The sequence below is a fragment of the Coturnix japonica genome, chromosome 3 (genome assembly GCF_054131305.1).
Source record: "Coturnix japonica strain WE chromosome 3, WE-NBRP24, whole genome shotgun sequence".
NCBI classification, from domain to species: domain Eukaryota; kingdom Metazoa; phylum Chordata; class Aves; order Galliformes; family Phasianidae; genus Coturnix; species Coturnix japonica.
In genome coordinates this window covers 73791525-73813605 of record NC_140665.1, presented here as the reverse complement: position 1 = coordinate 73813605, position 22081 = coordinate 73791525, and the positions used below count along the sequence as shown (strand labels likewise).

The following is a 22081-nucleotide window of genomic DNA, read 5'->3' as shown; positions in this document are numbered from 1 at the left end:
ACAAAACAAGGTGCACAGGTTTAATTTCTGTATGACTGGGGAAAGCCTGTGTACTTTTTCACTGAGAAATCAACGAGATCAGAATCAATCACATTCTACATTGCATCAATTTGCTGTGGCAAATTAATGGAGTTTGGAAGGGACTGGAGCTCACTCAATGCATCAAAGCATGTTGTCACATCTGAAGAACACCAACTTGAGATATATACATCCTTTGACTAGATGCTCCTCTGTGAAATAAAGGAAGGTTTACACGCTATTTTAAAGCAGCATTAATCTTTGTTGAGATCTGCTTCAGCTGCACCTGGCAAACAGACAAAAGGTCTTACTTCAAATAAAGGGAAGGCAAAGTCTTCTTCCTGCTCTCCTTAGCCATCACTTTAAAACATAAATGTATTAGCTTGGTGGGAAGCCAGTACTCCAAGGGGAAGAGCTATGGAATGTTGGCTTCCCTTTTAGAATTCATCTGGAGCCCCAAGCAGAGCTGACTGAGATGCATGTATTCATGTATTCATGTAAGTTTCTTTTCAGGTCTGCATGCACGATAATCACAGCTGAATGAGGTCTGAATTTACACTCTGCATTTGGTATTCCAAAAATGTTCAAAGTATTTCTTCCCTGGAAAGGACAGAGGCCATCACTCAGCCTCTGGTGCTGGACAAGCCAGAGTAGGTAGTGGTAGGAATAACAGCAGAGATCAGGCAGACAGACATGTTCAATAACATTTTCCTTTTTCAACACACATTCAAGTTATCAGAGACAACAGAGGAGTTTCCATCACTGTGTTTCTGCCACGTTTGATGTAGCCTGAGGAATCTTGGTAATGTTTTGACATTTACAGGACAAAGTTATCATTTGCCTAAGAAGACATGAGTGGCAAGAAGGATTTTATTAGTAGTAGTTTAAATGCAGACTAAGTGAAGCTATGGGAAGTATTTGATGCATGAAAACTCCTTGTTTTTGTTTCAGAAGGATATTCAATAACCAGAATGAATTTGTCTACATCAGTAAACAAACATTCTGGGGTTCCAACTCCTTCCTCTTTGGATTGGAGTTAAATTTGGGGTAGCATTTATGAATTGAAATGAAATAAATTTACTACTAGACCAAGATTGCTGTAAATCAACTTGTGTGAAGATGTGTCAGCTGATGCAATCTAATGCTCAGTTACATAGCATGGGAAGAAAAGAAGCCAGAGAAGACTGGAATGACTTACCCTCACAGCAATCTTCAGTGACACCTCCTGAATTGTGACTAAAGGAGGGTACAGGCGGCCTTCCTGTAAGTTCTCCTCTGAAACTTGCTGAGCTATTACCTAGAAATAAGGCAGACATGTTTAAATGCGGACACAGCTGTATATTTCTTAATATCAAATCTGATACTGCTTTGTTATTCTTTTTCTTTAGGTAAGGGGAAATCTTTGACATAAAAGCTTTGAAAGGCTGTGTGATGAACAGAACAGAGGGCACTGAACAGGGTCTTTAGCGAGACCATGGCATATAAACTAGCAAATTGTTCACTAAGACACATGAATTCCAGCTGCTGATTTTAGCTGGGTCATAGACTTCTAAAATTGTAGAAGTACATGTTATTCTGATGGTTGTTAAGTCATCCTGTACAGAAAGTAGTGCTGAAACTTTCAGTGTAAAATGCTTTCAATGAAATTACTAGCAGCTAACCAGGTTTCTTACACATCCAGCTCACCAACTGAGTCTGTATGAGGTCAGAAAAGGAAACACAGTCAACCACATAGCAAACTAAAGTCAGATTCTCCAGGGTCTCTGGAAGTCACTGCAGGCTGATTGATAAACAGAAGGTCTAAATTCTGGCTTGCTGGGGCAACAAACCCACTGCTGCTTGAGGGTGCGTCCACACCACTTGAATGCTGCAGCAGGTCTGTCACCTCAGCCACAGCAGATTGCTAGAGAAATTATTTTGAATCTCTGGATAATCCAGTCCAACCATTCACCTGTTACCAATAGCTCCCACTAAACCATGTCCCTCAACACAACATCCAAACGTTCCTTGAACATCCTCAGGGTCGGTGACTCCACCACCTCCCAGGGCAGTCCATTCCAATGCCTGACCACCCTTTCTGAGAAGTAATACCTCCTAATGTCCAGCCTGAATCTCCCCTGCTGTAGCTTGAAACCATTCCCTCTAGTTCCTAAAAGTTCTGATTCACATCCAAGCATCTCCTCCACAGCCTGGATATTATTGCTTGGACCTTTCACCACGACTGGAATTGTTTTGCAGTTGTCTCCAGCAATGTATAGGTCAGGAAAGCAGGGCAAGCTGAAGAAAATTTGACCATTTCCTCATTGGCCCCCAAGAAAAACCTATTACCATGCAGTGTGAGGGCATTCTCAGCAGAGTGAAGAGAGACTGCACACATGGTCTTTTTTCATGAATTTCCTCTATTACTACTACAGATAACTTTTAAGAAGCAAAAGATCTTGAAGATGCCTTTGGTTCTAATGATATTCTTCTTGTCTCTAACTAAAATGTAGAGCTCGAGGATCTGAAGCAAATAGATAATCCAGCCTTGGGTTTGCTGAGCCTGAGAATCATCTGGGGGCAGTTCACTAACCTGGCTTCTATTCTGGAATCTCTTTGGTGGACTTGATGGGTTCAGTTCTTTAGCTGTCCACCTTTGTACCTTCTAGGGAGCTGATAGTCAGGAACAAATCTAAATAACTTCTGAGTAAACTAAGCACAAAACTCATATACTAGACATCAATAGACATATAATAGACATCAAAAACTGCAATATTCAATTGCAGTTTAGCACATCAAGCTTGCCCTTGGAATCTGTCCTTCTGATAACAAGGCCCAAACAGAAAGCGAGAAGGGTGCCTCAGAGAAGGAGCTAGCAGTGTACTTGTAACAGAGCACCAAGTAGCTCCTACAGCTGGGAGATGTGTATGTGGGAAACAGGGCCTTGCACACACTGCTTACATACTGCAGCAGAAAAGATACCTGGCTATCATCAGCTCCTCCTGGTGACAGCAGCAGATTAAATGTTTGAATTAAAGGACTAACACAACGGTAACTACAGGTTCAAAGAGATCCCGTTCTTTTTTTGTAATATACCCAACACCCTGTTAGGTGAAGCAGCATTTTCCATATGGAGGTGAAACTGGAACAAGTGCAGGAAGTGGTTGCACACCCTGGTTCAGTATAATATATGAAGGAAGATCGTTTGTTTACCTTTTAATCTGATATTGACAAATACAGCAGACATAACACCCCTCTAGGGGGAGCTACAATAACATAAGATCTAGTTTTTGCTTTCCGTAACATCAGCTGGGTTACGTAAAAATGGTGCATGGCCCTTTGGTAAAACAAGATATACATGTGCATGTGTGAGGAGAAGCTTACTAAAAGAGAGTTTTGCTGTTCACAGTTCAGTGAGGTTCTGCAGAAAAGATGAAAGCAAGTTGCTGACAGTGAAACCCATCGCTGAAAAGAAAGGTCAGGGGCAGAATATTTCTGTATCGTGATAGGGCTGATTGAAAGCAAGCCGTAAAACATGGAGGTGATGCTTGAAGTGGGAAGGTTAGCAAGCTTAGCCTGTACAGATGGCTGTTCCTTCTGATATTCTCCTATATAAGCAAAAGTATTGGAAACATTTTCAACGTGAATGACACATTCTTTCTGTGGTCTCTGAAAGAGTGTTCCCTGAGAACAGTAGGTTAATGGCAATGGGGAAAAAATGATGAATCAATGATTGGAATTATTAAGAAAATGAGAGGCAACTAAGCAAATGTAATTATTGTGGATTAATAAATCTGGGATGCAAGATCACTGTGCATGTTTCTTTAGCTACTTCAGGTGAGAATAGGGTAGAATCATGAATGGTATAAAGAATAACAAGGGCGATCAGAAGGTTGGGTTTTGTACAAGGAAATCAGACAGACTCCCAAAAGAAGAGAAAGGAAAACTGCAAGAGAATACAACAAAATATAAGACAACTGCAGGTTATTATTTCTCACCATGCTGTAGGATACCTAAATCATCAGACAGCAGGAAATCATGAAAGGAATTTCTTTTTCCATGGAGCTCATAATTAAATTGTGATACTAATTGCTAAAAGATGTTGGAATACTCAAATGTTTTAAAAGAGGTTGGTCTCGTTTGTGAGAGAAAGCCACGCAGGGATAAAACTTCCAACTCAAAGTCTGTACAGCACGGATTGCTGAGAAGACATTTGTAGCAGAGGGATCACTCTGTCCTTTCCCTTTATTTGCCCTCCCTTCCTCAGCTTCTGCTCTCATTCCCTTTACAAAAAGTACAGGGCTCTTTGGGTTGTAGGTCCAACCCAGTGTGACAGCTTCTCATTGTTCAAAGTTTAGTTAATTACAGTTTTTAACAGAAAAAAGTGCAAGGCAGCCAAGACTGGGCAAATGCTATAAAACAAATAGGAGCACCCTGACTTTTATAGCACATATATTCTATAGCGAGAGGAGTAACTTGTACATCATACATGCCGGGAATATTCAGTTGGTTCATAATTCTCTTTCCCTTCTGTTGTGTTAGGTAAGACATAGCATAGGTAATAATAAATGTCCCTCATCATCCAGAGAAGTTGCCTACAGTTAAGAGATGTTACAGCTTTACAGCACCTTAGCTATATCAAACCTAAATCAAAGTTACATTGTGTTTTACTTGGCATGAAGAAAAGAGCACTGAAAGTGTTGCAGTTACAATAAGCTATTTGTGACTTTTATCAGATTTAACTGGAGATGCAGCAAAGCAGGAAGCAGCAGCAGCAGACATGCAGCCTGGGCTGCTTGGATTTTATGCTTTTTCAAGTGAGCTACCACTACAAACTGAGAAGGTTCCTTTAATTAAAAAGCATCTTTTTGGCTCTATGATGTTTGCAGAGCCCTTCCATTTTGAATGTATAGTACTAACAAAGCTTCTGAAAAACACAGGGGACTATTTTGATTTCCTTCTTTTCACCAGAAAACATCTAGAGGAAAACAAACAGGTAGAAAATGTACCTTCGCTTTGTACTGTAATGATAGCTGAGGACCTAAGCAGCACTTCTGTCCTTAACACCTGTAATAACTCTTTGGGCAAAGATCCTTTGATCTGCCAGGTCTGTCCTTGTTCAGTAAACTGCCTTGAGCTCACCGAACCCCCAGTAATAAATTGCTTCTCACACAGTGAGGAAGACCAAATGTGAATTCTCTCAGTTCCAGGTGTGTTGTAAATAGTTACTCACTGAACCTGGTGCCAGTGTAGAAAACCCAAAACAAAAGCAACATGTAGAATGAAATGAGACAACTGTTTAACACAGCAGTTTAGACCAGCAAGTGAAGATCACCGTGTCCAACTGAAATTACAGGGGAGGATTTAAAGGGAGGATATAATTATCCAAAGACTTATGAGATGGATCATTGCCCTCTTAGGATGGTTAAAGCTAGTGGAGACAGTCTGCGCCTTCTACTAATTTTAAAGATGGAAATTGTGAATGTCTTTTTCATAGAGGGCGAACTGCTGGCAAACCTCTTAAAAGATGCTGTAGTGTGCACCTTCAAACAAAACATCAGCAACCCAGCAGTGGCAGCTTGAAAGTGTCTGCCCTTGAAGAAAGCTTCATACCCCACACTATTGGTGATAGAATCATGTTGCTTACAAATAGCCTCAGGGTGATAGTAAATGGCCACTTTCTTCCCTTTAATCCATGAAGTAGACACAAGGAGCAAGAATACTGGAATGCAATATCGTTTAGAGTTGCATCAGGCATTCCCTTTTTTGCTATGTGGTGCAACTTTTTCCTTTTTTTTGGTTCTTCCATAATTTCTAACTTCATTGCTTTTAGGCTTAATCCATGTAAGCCGCTACTGATGTGTTCTCCAGCTTCTCATACAGCTTCTCTAAGGATCAGGACAAAACACCCACAAAAGTCACTCCAAGCTACCAACATTAGATTACAAGTCTAAAATTAAACCTGTATGCACGCGTATGTAAATTGTACATAGGCACACATGACAGTACAGTGCCAAAGGGTCTCTCTCATTTCCACTCTAACAGAACATGAGGCTTCCATCAGATGTCCTTTGGACCAACTATCACCTTGTTAGAAAGAAACGGTATACATTGTAAATAAAATCTTAAGGGGGAAAAAGTCACTATTTTCTCAATTTTAAAGATAATATTTAGTTGTTTCTGTATAATTTTTTATTACTACCAATTTAGCATGTTAAGAAATGTAAATAAGTTTTAATACAGTACCTCAGCAGTTGTGAGGAACACGTCCTCGCCAATATGTTTCAGTCCGCATGAAATAACACCGAGAGCAACTCCAGGGAACACGTAGGAATTGTTACCCTGCCCAGGATATAGAGTTTTTCCATTTGGAAGAGTGACGGGATCAAAAGGACTTCCACTGGCAAAAATACCACGTCCCTAAAGTGGAAACCAAAGGAATAATGTTATATGAGAATACACTGTTCACATATTTCATATACCCTTTTAAATATTGACCCCTGTGGAAGCTGGGTTTAATCTAATTAATATTTCTTCCGGGAGAGTGTTCATTTGGCTGAGAAATATTCAACAGCATAGAAATTACTTGTGATTGTCTGTGGCTATCATATGGCCCAGAGTACGTACTGCCATGTTTAGGAATGATAGCTATCTGTACATTTTAGAGGAGGAAGAGGTGAAGGCCAGCACCAGTTATTCATGTTGTGTGTCCATGCCAGAGGAATGGCACATGGGAAGAATATAGGTACCTACAGATGTAAGAGAGGAAGGTACAATACTGTCACAGTAACAATGAACCTGAGTGTGGTGTTCTGCAGGCATGGGGCCTGCTCTGGCATTGCCATCAGAGAGTGGCAGAAGCACATGGGGTGGCCAGACATAGAGACAAGGCTGATGTTGCTGATAGCTTAGCACTAGACAATTGGAGTACAAGGCTTGGTATCAATCAGTTTCAGAGCACTGAGGGAAGCAGTGATATCTCAGTGGCTCTGCACCAAAGGTTCTGAGCTCCTGCCCAGCTGAGAAAAAAACACCCTAGTATTTAAGTAGTAAATTGAGGCGGGAAGAGAAGCTGGCCTTTATTTATGCTAGCACTACTGAGGTGATAAATATCATGTTAAAAACTTCAGAGGCACTTTGTATCAGAAATATCCATGCCTATTTTAGAGAATTGAAAGTGTGCATTTTAAAATATACCATATTTGCTATTCAGCTCTTCAGAAGATAATTCTGTTTAGTTTGGTGTCATGCAATATTTTCCTGGCCTGCTTACTGTATGTTTTGGTGAGAGATCAAATGCTGCAGTAAATCCCTTTTTCTGCATGCCAGATGCTGTTACCCATTATAGCCAGCCCTCCATGCAGTCCGTTTCCCTGATTCTTGCACTGCACTGTAATTGTGTACGTTTCAGTGGGCAATGGCCATGCTAAATTTGTCTTTTAAACACCGAAGCTGTCATTCTAACTGTTCTGTATTCAAAAAGAAATCTAAACATAAACCACTATAAAATACATACAGTCAACTACTTATGGGGGTATAAGCTTGTATTATCTTCAATGACACTGTCTTGATAAAATGTGGGGGAAAAAAAAGGTCACTTGATTCAGTTAAACCTTAGCGACAGGTAGAAACATCATCAGTACCTGTTATTACACCCTCTACCTTTTCCCCATTTTAAATTTGAGGTTTGCTTTAAACTACATAGACTGGGCAGATATTAATCTTTGGTTACCTCTGTATATTTGTAGCATTGCTCAGCAGTGCACTCTGCTTTGCTGGTAGGATTGCTGAGAGCAAAAATAATAGGATTTTTGTTGAAAGCAGCCATATCCTGAAGAATTTCTTTAGTAAAAGCACCACCAATTGCAGCGACTCCTGAGGAAGAAAAACACACATATGACAAGCAAAAAAGGTAATTAGTTCCAGATAAGTAACACCTGCCACACTTGGAAGAACGGTGTTTCTTTTACCGCGTACCTTCATCTCTAAAATGTAGCTCAATCTTTTTCTTAACACATGTGGTTAAAAAAAACAAAGCTTTGTATACAAGATTTTGCAATGGTGAAACTTAAGTGTTATCTCCAATGTAAGAGAGGGTCTATACGTCTCTGAGCCTTTTGGTGGACTTCTCACTTTACAGAGTAGACAGGTGTATCTCTTTCTGTTAAGTCTCATGACTGCTCCAAGTGTATCAGTCTTCAGGTTTTTTTGTGTGACAAGAAGAGGATGAACTACAGCTTCTGTTTCCTACAGCTGGTCATGCTGTCATCTCCAGCCTCAGCTGTCAGATAATTGCAGTTACAAGTCTGAGGCTTCCCTGATAGCAATGATCTTTTAAAATACAACACTTTCCATCCTACCAGAGATTGAAAGTAATGGTTTTCTTTCCCCTGTCCACACTTATAAATGCTTTCCAGAAGGACCAAGTGCCAGCCTTGCAGTATGAAAGCATCTAATTTAAGTTGGATTCTGCTACAGTGTAGACGTGTAGCTACTGTATGGTATCTCGGATCTCAGATCCTCAGAAAATGGGGGGGAGGGGGGGGGGGGGGAAGAAAATCATGTTTTTGGGATACAAAGAAAACCTGTATTTCTGCCTAACCTACAAGAGCTGGGAATCCAAAGGTCAGGTTTCTGATCGCCATGCTTTCCATGGGAAACCATTCATCTAACAGTCTTTGGAGTGACCTTTTATTTCTCCATATTCTCAGGAAAACCTCTCAAGTAGGCTGTAGAGAAGGTGGCCTCTTCCTTGCTCAGAGCTCTGACACCTGTGCTCTGTTTTCCACACAGCATTCTGAGTTTCCAAAGCAGGAAAAAATGCTCAGGTGAGGGAGTAGGAAAGGATCCAAAATGCAGGCCAGGAGATGGAAGTCTGCAGCTTGGGTCTCCTGGTTCAGACTGTAACTTCTCATAACTCATGCCTAAAGGTGCATCCCAACACTGCCTATTCTAAAGGTCAGTTTGGTGTCTGCACAAGGAGAACATACAAACCCAAGCCAAATTTCTTTACCTCATTTACGATCGATATCAAAAAGCAGATTTTATTGTATAAGGGCAATGTGTTCTAGGCATAGTAAAAATGTAGCATAATTCTCACTGTGGCGTTTCAGATTTTCTAGCATCTCATGAATGATTTTACTAGGCAGATAACTGTTCAAGTTTTACGGACTAACAGTTCATGAGTATTTGCTGTTCATTCCTGAAAGTGTCACTGAAATACCACAACCAAAGTGCAGACAGTAGAATAATTCTTCTCTGAGATCAAAACCCCGCAACTCATACAAAAGCAAAAGCCTTTGTAAAACCTGTGTTTTGGTCTTTACAAAGGACTGATGATTAAGGACCTAAATGCAAAGGAAAAGAATAAAGAATATTCCCATGCAACTGTCTCATAATTGCGCAGCTTTGCATTTGTTTAACTCTGTTTTCTCAGCCTAAGTTTGAGGTCATTTGTATTACATTGTCCTCATTAGATCAGAAGTAATTTAGGAAGGTGATAAGCTTCTCTATTAGATGTTTAAAACAACTTGGATTATTTTCCCCTTAAAACTGATGGTTTGGAGTGAGAGCTGTGTTACATGCTTGGATAACTGATATTTGTTCAGTTGCTTAATAGAGCCCATTATGTTCCTAGTGTTTTTTAAAAAACCACAAAGGTAAACTCTGTTCAGAGGAACATGATCTTGTCTTCAGATAAAGCCACATCTCTGTGCGGGTTTTTTTTCCCAAACAAAGAATAAGGTCATTGCTTTAAAGTCAAAGAAATTACCTATTAGCACGGATGGTTTTATATCTTTAACAATATCTTCTAGATTTCTCATTTCAGCATGTTCATGTGCAAAACGACTTTTCTCTTCTGTTACTGAGGCACGCCCCTGAGCAAGGGAAAAAGAAAAAGATATTTATTATAAACTTTCTGGAACCTAATATCCTGGAATAATCAGTTTACGAAGTATCTGGTTCAACTCGTCCTATCTTCACTACTGCTTTTGCATCTGTCAACAAATACCATATTGGAATACGTTACACTGTTTACAACTAACACACTTAGGGTAGCTCAGGACAATTCGAAGAAACAGATGAATTAGATTCAATAGTTTTACTTTATAGTCATAAAAGCTCTAGGAAACAACTGAATTAACAATGAAATACAAATTTCTTCTTTGAAGCATTTTTAAAGTTGTCATACTTGCTAACATTTGCTCAAACTCTTTGTTATACATCAAACAACACGAAAGTGCCAGGATAGGAAGCTTTTTTCAGGTTTGTTCTTGCCTAAAAATGGAGACACAATGCAGGGGAAAGTGTAAGGGAGACTATTTTACTTCATGAGTCTTTGTATTTCAGTCATTCATTCTTAAAGATAAAAAATGTTCTAACCATCTGCTCCATGCACTGTTTTTTAATTAACAAAATTAACTTAGCTGTGAAACAAACTTCACGTGATCTACACTGGCAATTTCCTTTGGTGCCCCACAAGGTTTCCATGACAGATGCATGAAAAAGGGCTTTACAGGACAGCACACTGACAGGTTCAAAGCTCAGTGTAAGCGATATGGAATGGGAGCATGAAGGGTACCACATTAGTAAACATTACATTCACTGCCTAAATGCGTGGAACTTTGTCTATACACACACAGCAGAACAGCCGAAACTGTTTAAAGCATGTATGTCTCCTCCAGTCCCACCACTGTGTGGGCACTTTCAAACTCACATCCCAGAGGCAGTGCCAGATCCTCAAATACCTTACCCTTTAAGCAGGTAGAAGATGATAAAGACATCTAGGGAAGTACAGAAGGAAAATAGGATGTGAAATAATTTTGACAAAATCACAGAATCATAGAATTACTCACATTGGAAAAGACCTCAAAGATCATCACGTCCAACCGCTGCCTAACCATAGTACCTATATATAAATAGCTGGAACAGATGCGTATCCTTATCTCCATAGCCAAGCCTTATCCTACCAATAATACAAAAAGTTTCTTTAATCCCAGAAAGATCACTAAAACCATGCTGAAGTTTCAGAATAGAATTCATTCTGTGATTCCACCGAGGCCTGTGAAGCTGACTATTTTATTTTGACTATTTTATTTTAACTCAGCTTAGTATTGCACATTCTATTGGGTTCAAGTCACTTAAAAAATGACATTCTTTGCTTAATTTTAACAAGAATGAACAAGCTGTTAGTGTACATTAGACAATGCAGTGTGGCAGTGCTGGAGTTCCTCTGCTGCTCTTTGAACAGCAGCCACAGGAACTGGTACACCAAAGGGAAGGCAAATTTTTATGTTCCACTGTAAGAAAAGTTTCCAGATGGTACCACAGGAAACAGGGTACGTCTGTTATGTGGTCTGCTGTTCTGCCTCAGGATGCCAGCTCCTCTTGACTCATCCCCGATGACAATGAATTTCCAGAGATTCATACTCCTCAGGTCCTTATTTTTTTATAGTTTTCTATTAAAAAAATTATAAATACAGTTTTCTAATTAAGAGGCTTATATCTTTGTGTGTATGTACAGGTCTTAAGGGTTCTCTTGGAAGTATTACCAGATAAATCCCATCATAAAGGCACTTAGTTTCTTTTGTGGGTAATATGTAAACTTCTCAGCCTTGAGAGACTCCTGCAATATTAACAACTTCAGGCATGTTTGTGCTTCAATCTCTTCCCCATCTGCCATTTCCCAGTACTCCAGCAGATGTCACCACAGTCTATGCACGCATGTCTTAGATGCGTCCATTTCAAAACAGGAATCACCCCTAACATTTGCAATGGGAGTATGACTGGGTTTGAATGGGTGTTGTGGAAAAATCTCATCCTCTTCTGCCCCTTTGACCTGTTTCTTGATGACTTATCAGGCAGCTGTTGGGAAAGCCCGTTTTCAATCTGGCCTTTGAATTCAGTCCCACTGAGGTTACCCAATATAAAATAAATCTCTAATTGCTATGACACAGGCTGGTCCACTCCTCAGCCTGCCCCAGACTCTCAGGGTCTACAGGTTTGCAGCTCTGATCATGGGAGCATGCAGATTGGTGGGGAAATGAAACCCTCTGTTTTTCCACCACCAATAACAGCTAAGAGGCCAGAGGCTGACTTACTTGTGGAGAAATACATTGGCACTCTTTTCTTAGTGTAATCTTATGTTTGGTTGGCTATCAAGGAGGAAATCCAGCATTTTAAATCCAAGATCATGGAAGAACTGTCCACATCCTTACTGACATAACACCAACGAATCCAGACCCCATTTCCTGCTGACACTCATGATCATCTCAATAACTTAGCTACAGGGGGGTACTCAGAAAGTAAACTGGATGTGATCCACTGCATCCCTTCACAAGCTGTTGGCTATCACTTCTACCCTATCTAAATTTCACATATTCAATTTCTACCATTCTAGGGAAAAAGAAAAAAAAAAGAAAGATTATAAGTTAAAGTTCATTTGGCTTTGACCTCAATTAGTTTGATCCCATTAGTCAGAATGAATCACATCTCCAAGTAAATATTTTTTTAGCATATTAACTAAAAATGAAATACTCAATTCTGTGGCTTAGCAAAAATAACAAAGGCTGTGTACACAGGGATTTTTGCTTGGAAACTGTTTGTAGGAGAAATCTAGGGTTAGAGTTTTATATATATATATATATATATATATATATATATATATATAAATATATATATAAATATACACATATACTTTTATATATATGTGTGTGTGTGTGTGTGTTTGTGTCTGTATTATAGTAGATTTGAAGAAATATTTTTAGTTGTTAATTCAGTGATCCTAATGGAGCTACACTATGCCTCCCTAATAACTTACTCAGAAATTTGGTTGCAAAACACTGATGATTTAGAAAACAGGGGTTTAGACAAGAATTTGCCAATCTGGGGAGTATAAATTCTAAGTTCAGCAAAAATATGGAGCTTGGGAAAAGCACTGCAAGCATCCTTTAGTGCCCTGCCAACAGGGAAGCCTTGCACAAAGGAAGAAACATACAGGAAGGAAGGAACAATTCTGAGTGCTTGACCTCAGACTAGGGAGATGCAGGTCCACTTAGTAGAGGCCTACAAAGTGCCCCCCACCCAAACACAGGGAAAAATAACAGGAATTCCCTGAGATTCTACAGACAGAAGATAGAAAAGGATAGAGCCAAAACTCAGAGATGCCCATTTTGGCTTCCTGCCATTTTCTGCACTCTCACTCCTGACTCAGGAGGGATGCAATGCAAACAGATCTGTCAGCATAGGAATCAATGGTCTTCCAGAAGCCCCAAGCCTGCCTCCTGGCATAACCCTAACATTAACATGGCATGTAGCTCACTGGTACTTCTTCCAATAGGCAAAATAGATTCTAACACTAAGAAAGAGTTCCAGTGAGCTCTGGGCCTCTGTATGAAGCCCCAGTACTCTTAAGAAGAAACATCTTTGTTAACATACGTATTTGCTTTTTGAGTCCACTGTCTTGCTCATTTAGCATTAAAAATGCACTCACTCAATGAAAAGTGCTCAGAAAATCAGGGATCTAAAGACACATCTCTTTTAGCATGCTGAGTCTGAATATATTCTCATGTTTTACTGCAGGACTTAAATACTGCCAAACAGGGGATGAATTTTAGCAGGGATTCCTATCAAAGGATGTTTTTTCACCACTGTTCAAACAGAGCTTTGAAGACTCATCCGCAACAGACAGTAATAATCTTAAATTATCTTAACTTGTTTTCTGTGATTTATATCAAGCACGTTTCCTGCATCAGATAACAGTCTCCAAATAAAAGCAGAAAGACTTTCACACTGAAATCCACAGCCAAACCAACAAACCCTTCATGATAGCTGGGTAGTTATTCAGATCGGAAGACACAAACTCTTTAACAGAAGGAAGAAGGTAAAGTTAGAAAAGAGGTCATATATTCTCCTTGCTTTAGTCTCCTAAACGTATTCAGCATCCCAGGAAGTTAAATAAAAATAAATACATAGGAGAAAAGGAAAGAAAGACAACTACTTTTCATTACGGAAGTCTTTCTGAATGGCACATACTCTCATAGTATTTCATTAACTTGTATACAATAGGTAATTTTCCTTGTGCATCATACAAAATTTGCTTGAATAAAAAGCCCCAGACTAAATACTGTAATACTGTGAAGACAACCACAGTATCTTTAATGCATTCTCAGCCTGCCTGAGAATGTACTGAGAAACAATACAATGCATTTTCTCTAGACTGCTGAAGGTGAAGGGAATTATTCTCAGACAATTAATGAAACCTCAGTCCAAAGAATCAATGAAAATATCAGAAATTACTTCAGAGGAGAAAAATATTGCTTCTACCACAGTATCATTTAGTACCAAGAAACAAATGGGATGTTTTGGATTTGAACAAAAGAGCACAAAAACACCTCAAAACAGACAGGTTGCTATATTTGAAGCTACTGTAGTATCTCAGATGGAAAGTAATATGAGCTAAATTCTTTATTAGCAAATGAGTTACAATGTAGACTGTGTTAATTCAGCAGTCAAAGTACAGAGATAAAGAAACAATAGCAGCATTCTCTGATGATGACAATATGAACTTTCGATCTTGGTAAACCTATAACATCTATACTTTCTAATGCGTAAGAAAGAGTCACTGATATTAGATATCATCACTAAAAATAGTAATACATGGTGATTTGTGCACTGGGATTTTGAATCAAAAGAGCACAGTGAAGTAACATAACTGAATAGGTAGCAGTTCTATGAAAAACTGCTTGCATGTTGGATTTGAACTGTAAGCAATTTGCAGCTTTAGGGTGTTTCTTATTGGTTTTATTTTGTTTTATTGTTTAAGTTTAAGTTGGTTACAATAGCTGATGCACATCACAAGGAAAGGATATCCCAGGATCAGACTTCATGCAAACATACATCACAGTTTCCAGAGAAAATTGCTCATATCATCGTACCATAGAATCACATGGAGGGTGAGATAATAAACAAAACCGACCCATCAAAAACCCTGAGAAAACTCATAGAAAACAGCTGTAAAAACAGGAGCCCAGGCTGCACAGCAGAAATATATATGGGACACTGAAAAAATGAAGAGGCAAATCTCATAAATGCTACCAATTAGAAATCTAATGCCATGGCCTGTTTGAGCTGGTCCCTCAGGGGTAGCCCTGTGTACCAGTGCAGAAGAGCAGAGCAGCTTTACGTAAGGCAGGCAAGTGGCACGGCTGGAAGCTCTCCAAGACTCACTATTTCCATCATCTCGGAGGCAGAAGAGAACAAGCCAGAGCACCCTGATGACTGCTCTGTCCCACATTAGACGCTGCACTGGCACTGGTCCCATCTCTCAACCAGGGAGGCACAAATCTATTTATATAAATACTTGCCTCCATTTGGCTGTGTCAACTGCAGCTTATTTAAACAAGGGAACAGAGATCAGCACTCAGATAAATTAATAAATTCATCTAAGGTTCCTGAATGCTTAAGACATGAGAACCACAAAAGAACATGAGAACTGCAGACCCCCTAAAAAAAAAAAAAAGAAAGCAAAGTGGAAAAGCACAGCATTTCCAACTGGAAAAATGCTTTGTTTGGTTTGGTTTTCTTTCTTAAATGAATTCTTTATTGCAGAGTTCTAAGCAAAACAGTAATTAAAGCATCAAGAAAAAAGGGGGTGGAGAAATGCAGTTAAGAGTCATGGGAGAAAGGGTGAAACAACCCTCCGTTGGGAGATAATCTTTACACGACTTCAGCTCCATGTCTGTAGGCAGCAACTATGGGATGCCCTATGTACACAGAACTCAAGGTTAATATCAATTACCAAACTTAGCAAATAAAATTAAAAGAAAAGAAGCATATCACTGAAGATCAAGGACTTGCAGGCGACACGCACTCCTACGTTACCTCATTTAGAAACAAAAGACCTGAACACATGATTACCATAATTTGATACCAATTCTTTTGATAGAGGAAGCAAAAGCAACCAACAAATAGAACAAAAAAATACAAGAGCAAGCTGCCACATTTTGACCAGATAATGTCATAATTGTAAGCAGTAAAATGTAAGATTTAGGTAAGAACTATAATTCTTGTGTCAACTTAAAAACACACTGTCAGAAGATGGAAGTCCTTCCAAGCATACAAAATACACTTTCCATACATAAGCATACAAGAATAACAGGCAGGACAAAGCTTACTAAGACAACTATTTCGAGAAGATCTGAGAAGTAGAGCAAGTTGGAAGCCTGCAGAACAACAGAAATAAAATGGGGCAAAAGGATCCTTCACTGCAATTTCAGAACATAAGAAATCATAAACCATCCAGATTAGGTAATCATGTCATCTGAACATCCAATGCATATGGTGTCAAAGAGGGAATAGCTGCGTGGCAACAAATTAAACATCCAAATATTTGGTGGCGTCACTTTTTAAGAAAATAATGTGGGCATTAATTGAATACACTCCACCAACCAGCCTTTTGCCTTCTCTTCGGCTGCTTTCATAGATTACTTTTCACGTATGAGTCACAAGTATAATGATTCATAAGCACTCAAAGACAAATTAATGCATTTTCCTTCTACAAAATTTATACTTCATATAAAACAAGATAAATTCAAGATGAAACTGCACAGACTATTTCCCCAGTCATGAGAATAACAGAAAAAGCAAACACAGAGTACTCCACTGAGGCAATACATGAGTAAAATAAGGCAGAAACTGCTTTAAGTGTCTATGACACTTGGAGATACACCAGACATTGCATCTTTGTTAAGACGCAAGAGTTTTTTGGCTCTTAGTAGGGGGCAGTTGCAATCAGATATAAAAGATCTGATGAAGGACAGGAGTAAAAGAGTCATAACAATTGGCTGTTGATAAAAAGGAATGCAGAGATTACTAAAAGTTCAAAGAAAAAGGAGATATACCATTTAAGAACATATAGAATATTAAACCCGTTGTCAAATGGTTTTAAAACCTAGGTTGAAATTCAAAGGTGTTTTTGTTTTGTTTGTTTGTTTTTTAGGCAATAATTTATAAAACTGATTAGAAGCATATTAAAGTCAGTAAGAGTCAGACAGAGCTGGATTCAGGTAATTGATTCTGAGCACTAAATCACTCTCATATTAGGAGTTGCCACGTTTTTTGGGAGAGCAGCCACGCCTAGATGGCACTGTAATTCTGTCAGTCTCAATTATACTCCCTTCTTTTCCACTGTTCTCTAAGCCAAGACTGAATTATGTATGAATCAAATCTTGTTTAAGCCATGAATTTTAGAGATGATTGTTCCCACTGACAATTAACTGGTCATGAGTAATATTACCAAATAAGATTGCCAGAGATATTCAAAACTGAGTAGGAAAAGGGGAACTATGAAAGGAGTTTATGCTCCTCTGAAAATGTTTTAGAGGATTAACAATGGGATTACTTCTGTATTTCCAATTTAAATAATTAAGACCACAGAAAAAGGTAACATTTTGTTGTCAGTTGCTATTTTCCTCTTACAGAGCTCAGTATTTTGGGACACTGAGCTTGCCACTCAGTCTGGACTTCATCCAGATTGCCCAGTAGTCTTGCAGGGGATGAAATCACGTATCTGATAGACATTTGAAATACAAAGTACTCAATTAGACAGAAGTGTTGATGTGCTGAAGTAGAAAATATGGAGCAAAAAACTGCCGAGATCAATATACTTCATGTTGATATATTCTTTAAAATGAAGGATGACATTTATCCCCACATTATAGAATTTCATTTTTACGCTGGAAATTACATGGCATACAAACAATCTGTCAAATTACAGGTAAAAGTCACAAAAGGATTGTGTTATATTTTGCAGCATAGGTACACTCCCTTTAAATATTATAACTTATTATTTGCACAGTCTCTCTAGGCAGCTCAAGAACTACCCTGCAGGAAGGTTTTGCAGGACATAACTAAAATAAATACACACTGAGCATAATCTTTTTTTGTTGTTGATGGGACCAACTCCCTCAAACTCTTCTTAAGCTTTTGCCTCTTCTCAGCTACTTGAGATGAATGAACACACTGTCTTTGAAGTATATGGGTGAAGATTTGCTCACTAATGTAACTAAGCATAACATTATGGCAGCTTTAAAGAAGGTAAAATGCATTCAGAACATATCACGTTTATGTGTTGTGTCATTAACAGAAGAAAAACAACAATAGGAAAGAAAAGGAATGTGGGAGACAATACATACTGATGTTATTGTAGTTCAGTATACATATGTCAGTCAGTCCCTGTGACAAAATTCAGAGTTAAAGACAAATCCCAACTACTTGATGTAATCTCCAAGTACACAAGAGTGCAAAAGCCCCAACATGAGCAGATTAATAAATAAATAAATAGCATAAACAAAACATGCCCTCTAGAATACAAGCATTGTAAGGTATTCAAAATGAATCAGAGAGCAAAACTGTAGACAGTATAATAAACGCAACCTTCACCACCAGCTCTTTCACCACAACATAGCAGAAAAGCTGGTCATCAAACTCAGTTTAATGAAGAAAAACTGCTCCCAAGGGAAAAAGAAAAGCATAAAACACAAACGAATGAAAACACAGCTGTACTTGAACAATTAAAAACCCACAAAGGAAAAATCAGCTGCAAAAGCCTAATAAGTGACTTCGTGGCATCTTTTAGGGCTGGTGGAGGGAGAAAAGATGGAAGATGTTCACAGTGAGGTCAACAACAGTCCCAAGGTTATTTTTCTTTGGTTTATACTTGTTGAAATTCTATTCAAAGCAGATGAAAGGAGAAACAGTGATTAAATCTATAACCATGCATTGCAAAATCAGTGATCAAAGGACAGAACAGAAATAGATGTAAAAAATAATTTGCTTGGACAAAATAATTGCTGAGTCTTTAGTGATTATGTTATTCTTCATACTGTTAAAGTAAGAGATCAGAATATTTCTGGGACTGAAAGGGCCTCCTGGTTTCCAGGACATTACTTTTAATCAGGTAGTTTTTGATAAGGCAAATCTTAAGGGACTCTCACTGTACAGGTTTTCTTGATAGCTGTAAGAAACTAGAGTCAGTTCAGATTAAGCAAAAGTTGTTTAATGGGTGAGCTATTCTGTGGTTTGATAAATCTTCTGTTAGCAATAATGAAAAGGTTTCTGGGAATAGAATCCTTCCTATTGTCCAGCCTTCTCAAAAATGTTCCTGTTCTCTTATCTCATTTCTAAGAGTTTGGAAAGTCTCTTGTCTCTTGCAACACTTCTCCTCAATCAGCTAAAGCCAGAGTAATCTCCTAAGTGTATGTAAAGCATGGCATTCCTTCTCAGACCAGAAAAACGGTACCAGGAAGAACTTAAATATTTACTTACTGTAAATATGACTTCCTGGCAGTTAAATCACCATGTTCAAGGGGCCTAAGATATTTATTTTTATTTTATTTTTATTTTTGTCTAGGATATCTAGCTACAGAAGAAAGCCAGGGCAGGATTTGCAGAGCTCTTGACCATCGACAAGTTTCCTCACACTCAGCTCAGGCTTGGCACTTTAGTGTCACTAACTTCTAGTTCCAGCTGGCTCTGCCACAAAATATACCACAGCTGCAAGTGGCCACCCTTTCTCAAGACCCTCCAACTCTGCCAGGTTTGGTGGCCACTGCCTACATGTCTTCCAGGACAACAAGCATGGACTCGAAATGTGCACTGTTGGCTCCCGCTGCTTGAATCAACATCTGGTCCCAAATTCCCTGGCAAGCCAAGTAGTGGTCAGCCCTAATCTATCTCAGACAACTATTATGTCTGGCTGTCATGAACAGTTCACAAATATAATTCAGGCAGGACATGAAATTCAGTGGACTGGTCTTTGGATAAAACCCAAGTAAAGCCCCACCAGAAAGAGCAGGCAGAAGAAGGGAACTTATGAACTGTGTAAGGGAGTGATTAGTTTTGGCCCTGCTTGAGAGCACTGAAGCTAGAAGGTGTTGAGGAAAGAATACGGTCACTGAAGCACTAAAAAACTAGAAACTGTGAAAGGAATGAGTTGTGAGTACCAAGAGCAACAATCTGGCTTCTAGGCTGACTATCAAATTAGCAGCAGAAGTGAGAGGTATAAGAGAAGCAGGAGGGAAGAAAGGTTGCTTAACAACCTCAGCAGCATAGCCATGCTACAAGGCCACGTTTACTGCTTTGGGGCAGTGAAGCTCTTAAATTTCTACCCATGACAGTAAACTTCCATAACACCTCCAGTTGTATTATTTTTGTATCTATAGTCCCAGTCACTACAGGGGAGGAAATTGAGCAAAGCATTATTGGTCTTAGGCAACCTCTAAGTTTCATCAGCTACAGTAGTTGCACAGCCCTTCACTGTGTCTGGACACAGACACCAGATCTGTGTCTGGACCATAACATGTTATGCATATTAGATGAAAACCAAAAGCATTAAAAACTTCTGTTTAAAAAGCCTGAAACAAACAGAAGAACATCTGTATCTTAAACTGCAGCAAGTTAAAGTTTTCTTCTGTACCTAATCAGATAATTTTTATGCTGCCTAGCAAAAAATGTCCAAGATGGCTTCTACAGTGTTTTTACATCTTGATGTCTATGATCTTACTATTTTTCCTGTAGTAAGACAAATGAAAGGTGTTGTGATACTGTTTAATATACTAACTCACATACACAGTGCTGAATACATGCTCCTTATGCAAATGCATGTGAATTACAAAATATCCTAAATATTAGACAACTAAAGAACACAACAACGTTGTACAGCGCCAACAAAGATGGCCACAAACAATGCTAAAAAATGCCAAAGAGTAAGATTAAAAAGCAGAGCCAATGAGCCTTTCATACATTTCTTTTAAGTAGCTCACAAACCATTAAATGCATAACCACCTTTTAAAACATACCCAGTTTCTTTATTCTGGCACATGGAATACATGTTTCCTTATTTTGGCACACAGAAGGAATGAAGTAAGGGTAACTGATGCAGTCCCTCAGCAATTTCAGATCCGACCAGTGTTGATAGCACTGCAGACCACAACATCTGCAGTATGATCCCTATCGCTGTGCATAGAGGCTATTCAAAGCAATATATCTCCATTCCCAAAGACGGGTGACATGTCTGCAACACCCAGAAAACATTCGCTTTGAAAACATTTTCTTTCTTTTAAACCAAATCTAAGACTTCACTAACAATTAATAGCGGCGTTAACATGGGAAATATTAAATCCACAAGTTGAACACTTATTTCCTTACACCATCTTTTTTAATGAACTGCTGATAAATTCTCATCCCAAACAGAAATAGTGCAAGGTCACAAGGCATAATCAACCTTCCCTTGAAGTAAAATTGGAGTCTGTTACTTTTGTAATGCACTTTGGAAAAGAAAATGTGTTTGTTATGTCAAGAGAGAAGAACTGCTGTAGTTCCTGTTATAAAAAATATGTTTTTGCCTTTATCAACGGACTGCTATTAACTATCATAACATTTAAAGGAATAAGAAAGTCATATTACCTTCACTATCAAGCCCTTTGAGTCAACCATCCATATCCTTTTGACAGCTGCATCTTTAGACATCCCTTCTTTTTCCATAGCCATAACAATTAGGTTTGCTATCCCCAGTGCAGCCTGTAGGAAAAATAAAAGAACTATATGAAACCAGAAATGAAATAAATCCAGTACTGACTTGTTTCCTCTATCCATTGTTTTAAATAAGTCACCTCATTTTATTTAACAATAAAACAATAATGAATGGATGCCAATCCTCAGTAACTAGAAACCATATTGAAAAGTACGGATACATCTTAGGGTGGCAACTGAAGTGTGGATAATAAACTTTAATTTAAATGTTAAAACTAACACTTGTTCCATATAATCATATAAAAATATATATTAAATATTCTTTGTAGGTTTTTTTTTTTGTTGTTGTTGTTCATAAAGTTTTGTTTTTCTTTGTAATTTAAACCAAAGGAAACCACATTCTACCAGAAAGTAAAATGCAGTCCTAAAAGGATTTTTGTTCCTTATCTTTCGTTGAAATGTCCATCAAGAAGGTAATCTCTCCTTTTACCTACTGTTCATGTGTTTTGTAACTCTAGACTTGGCCGTGCTCCCAGTGAATGCAGTGGCAAGA

The 22081-nt window shown here is 38.6% G+C and overlaps 1 protein-coding gene across 1 annotated transcript in view; it reads right to left on the bottom strand.

Annotated features, from left to right (window-relative positions):
* Positions 1-22081, bottom strand: part of ME1 (malic enzyme 1) — a 145987-nt gene that overhangs the window by 722 nt on the left and 123184 nt on the right. The window contains exons 9-13 of the mRNA XM_015858973.3: positions 21463-21576; positions 9770-9875; positions 7730-7872; positions 6244-6417; positions 1217-1315 (exon numbers count right to left, since the gene is read on the bottom strand). Coding sequence (XP_015714459.2) covers positions 1217-1315; positions 6244-6417; positions 7730-7872; positions 9770-9875; positions 21463-21576 — 636 coding nt within the window. The remainder of the gene's footprint in view (positions 1-1216; positions 1316-6243; positions 6418-7729; positions 7873-9769; positions 9876-21462; positions 21577-22081) is intronic.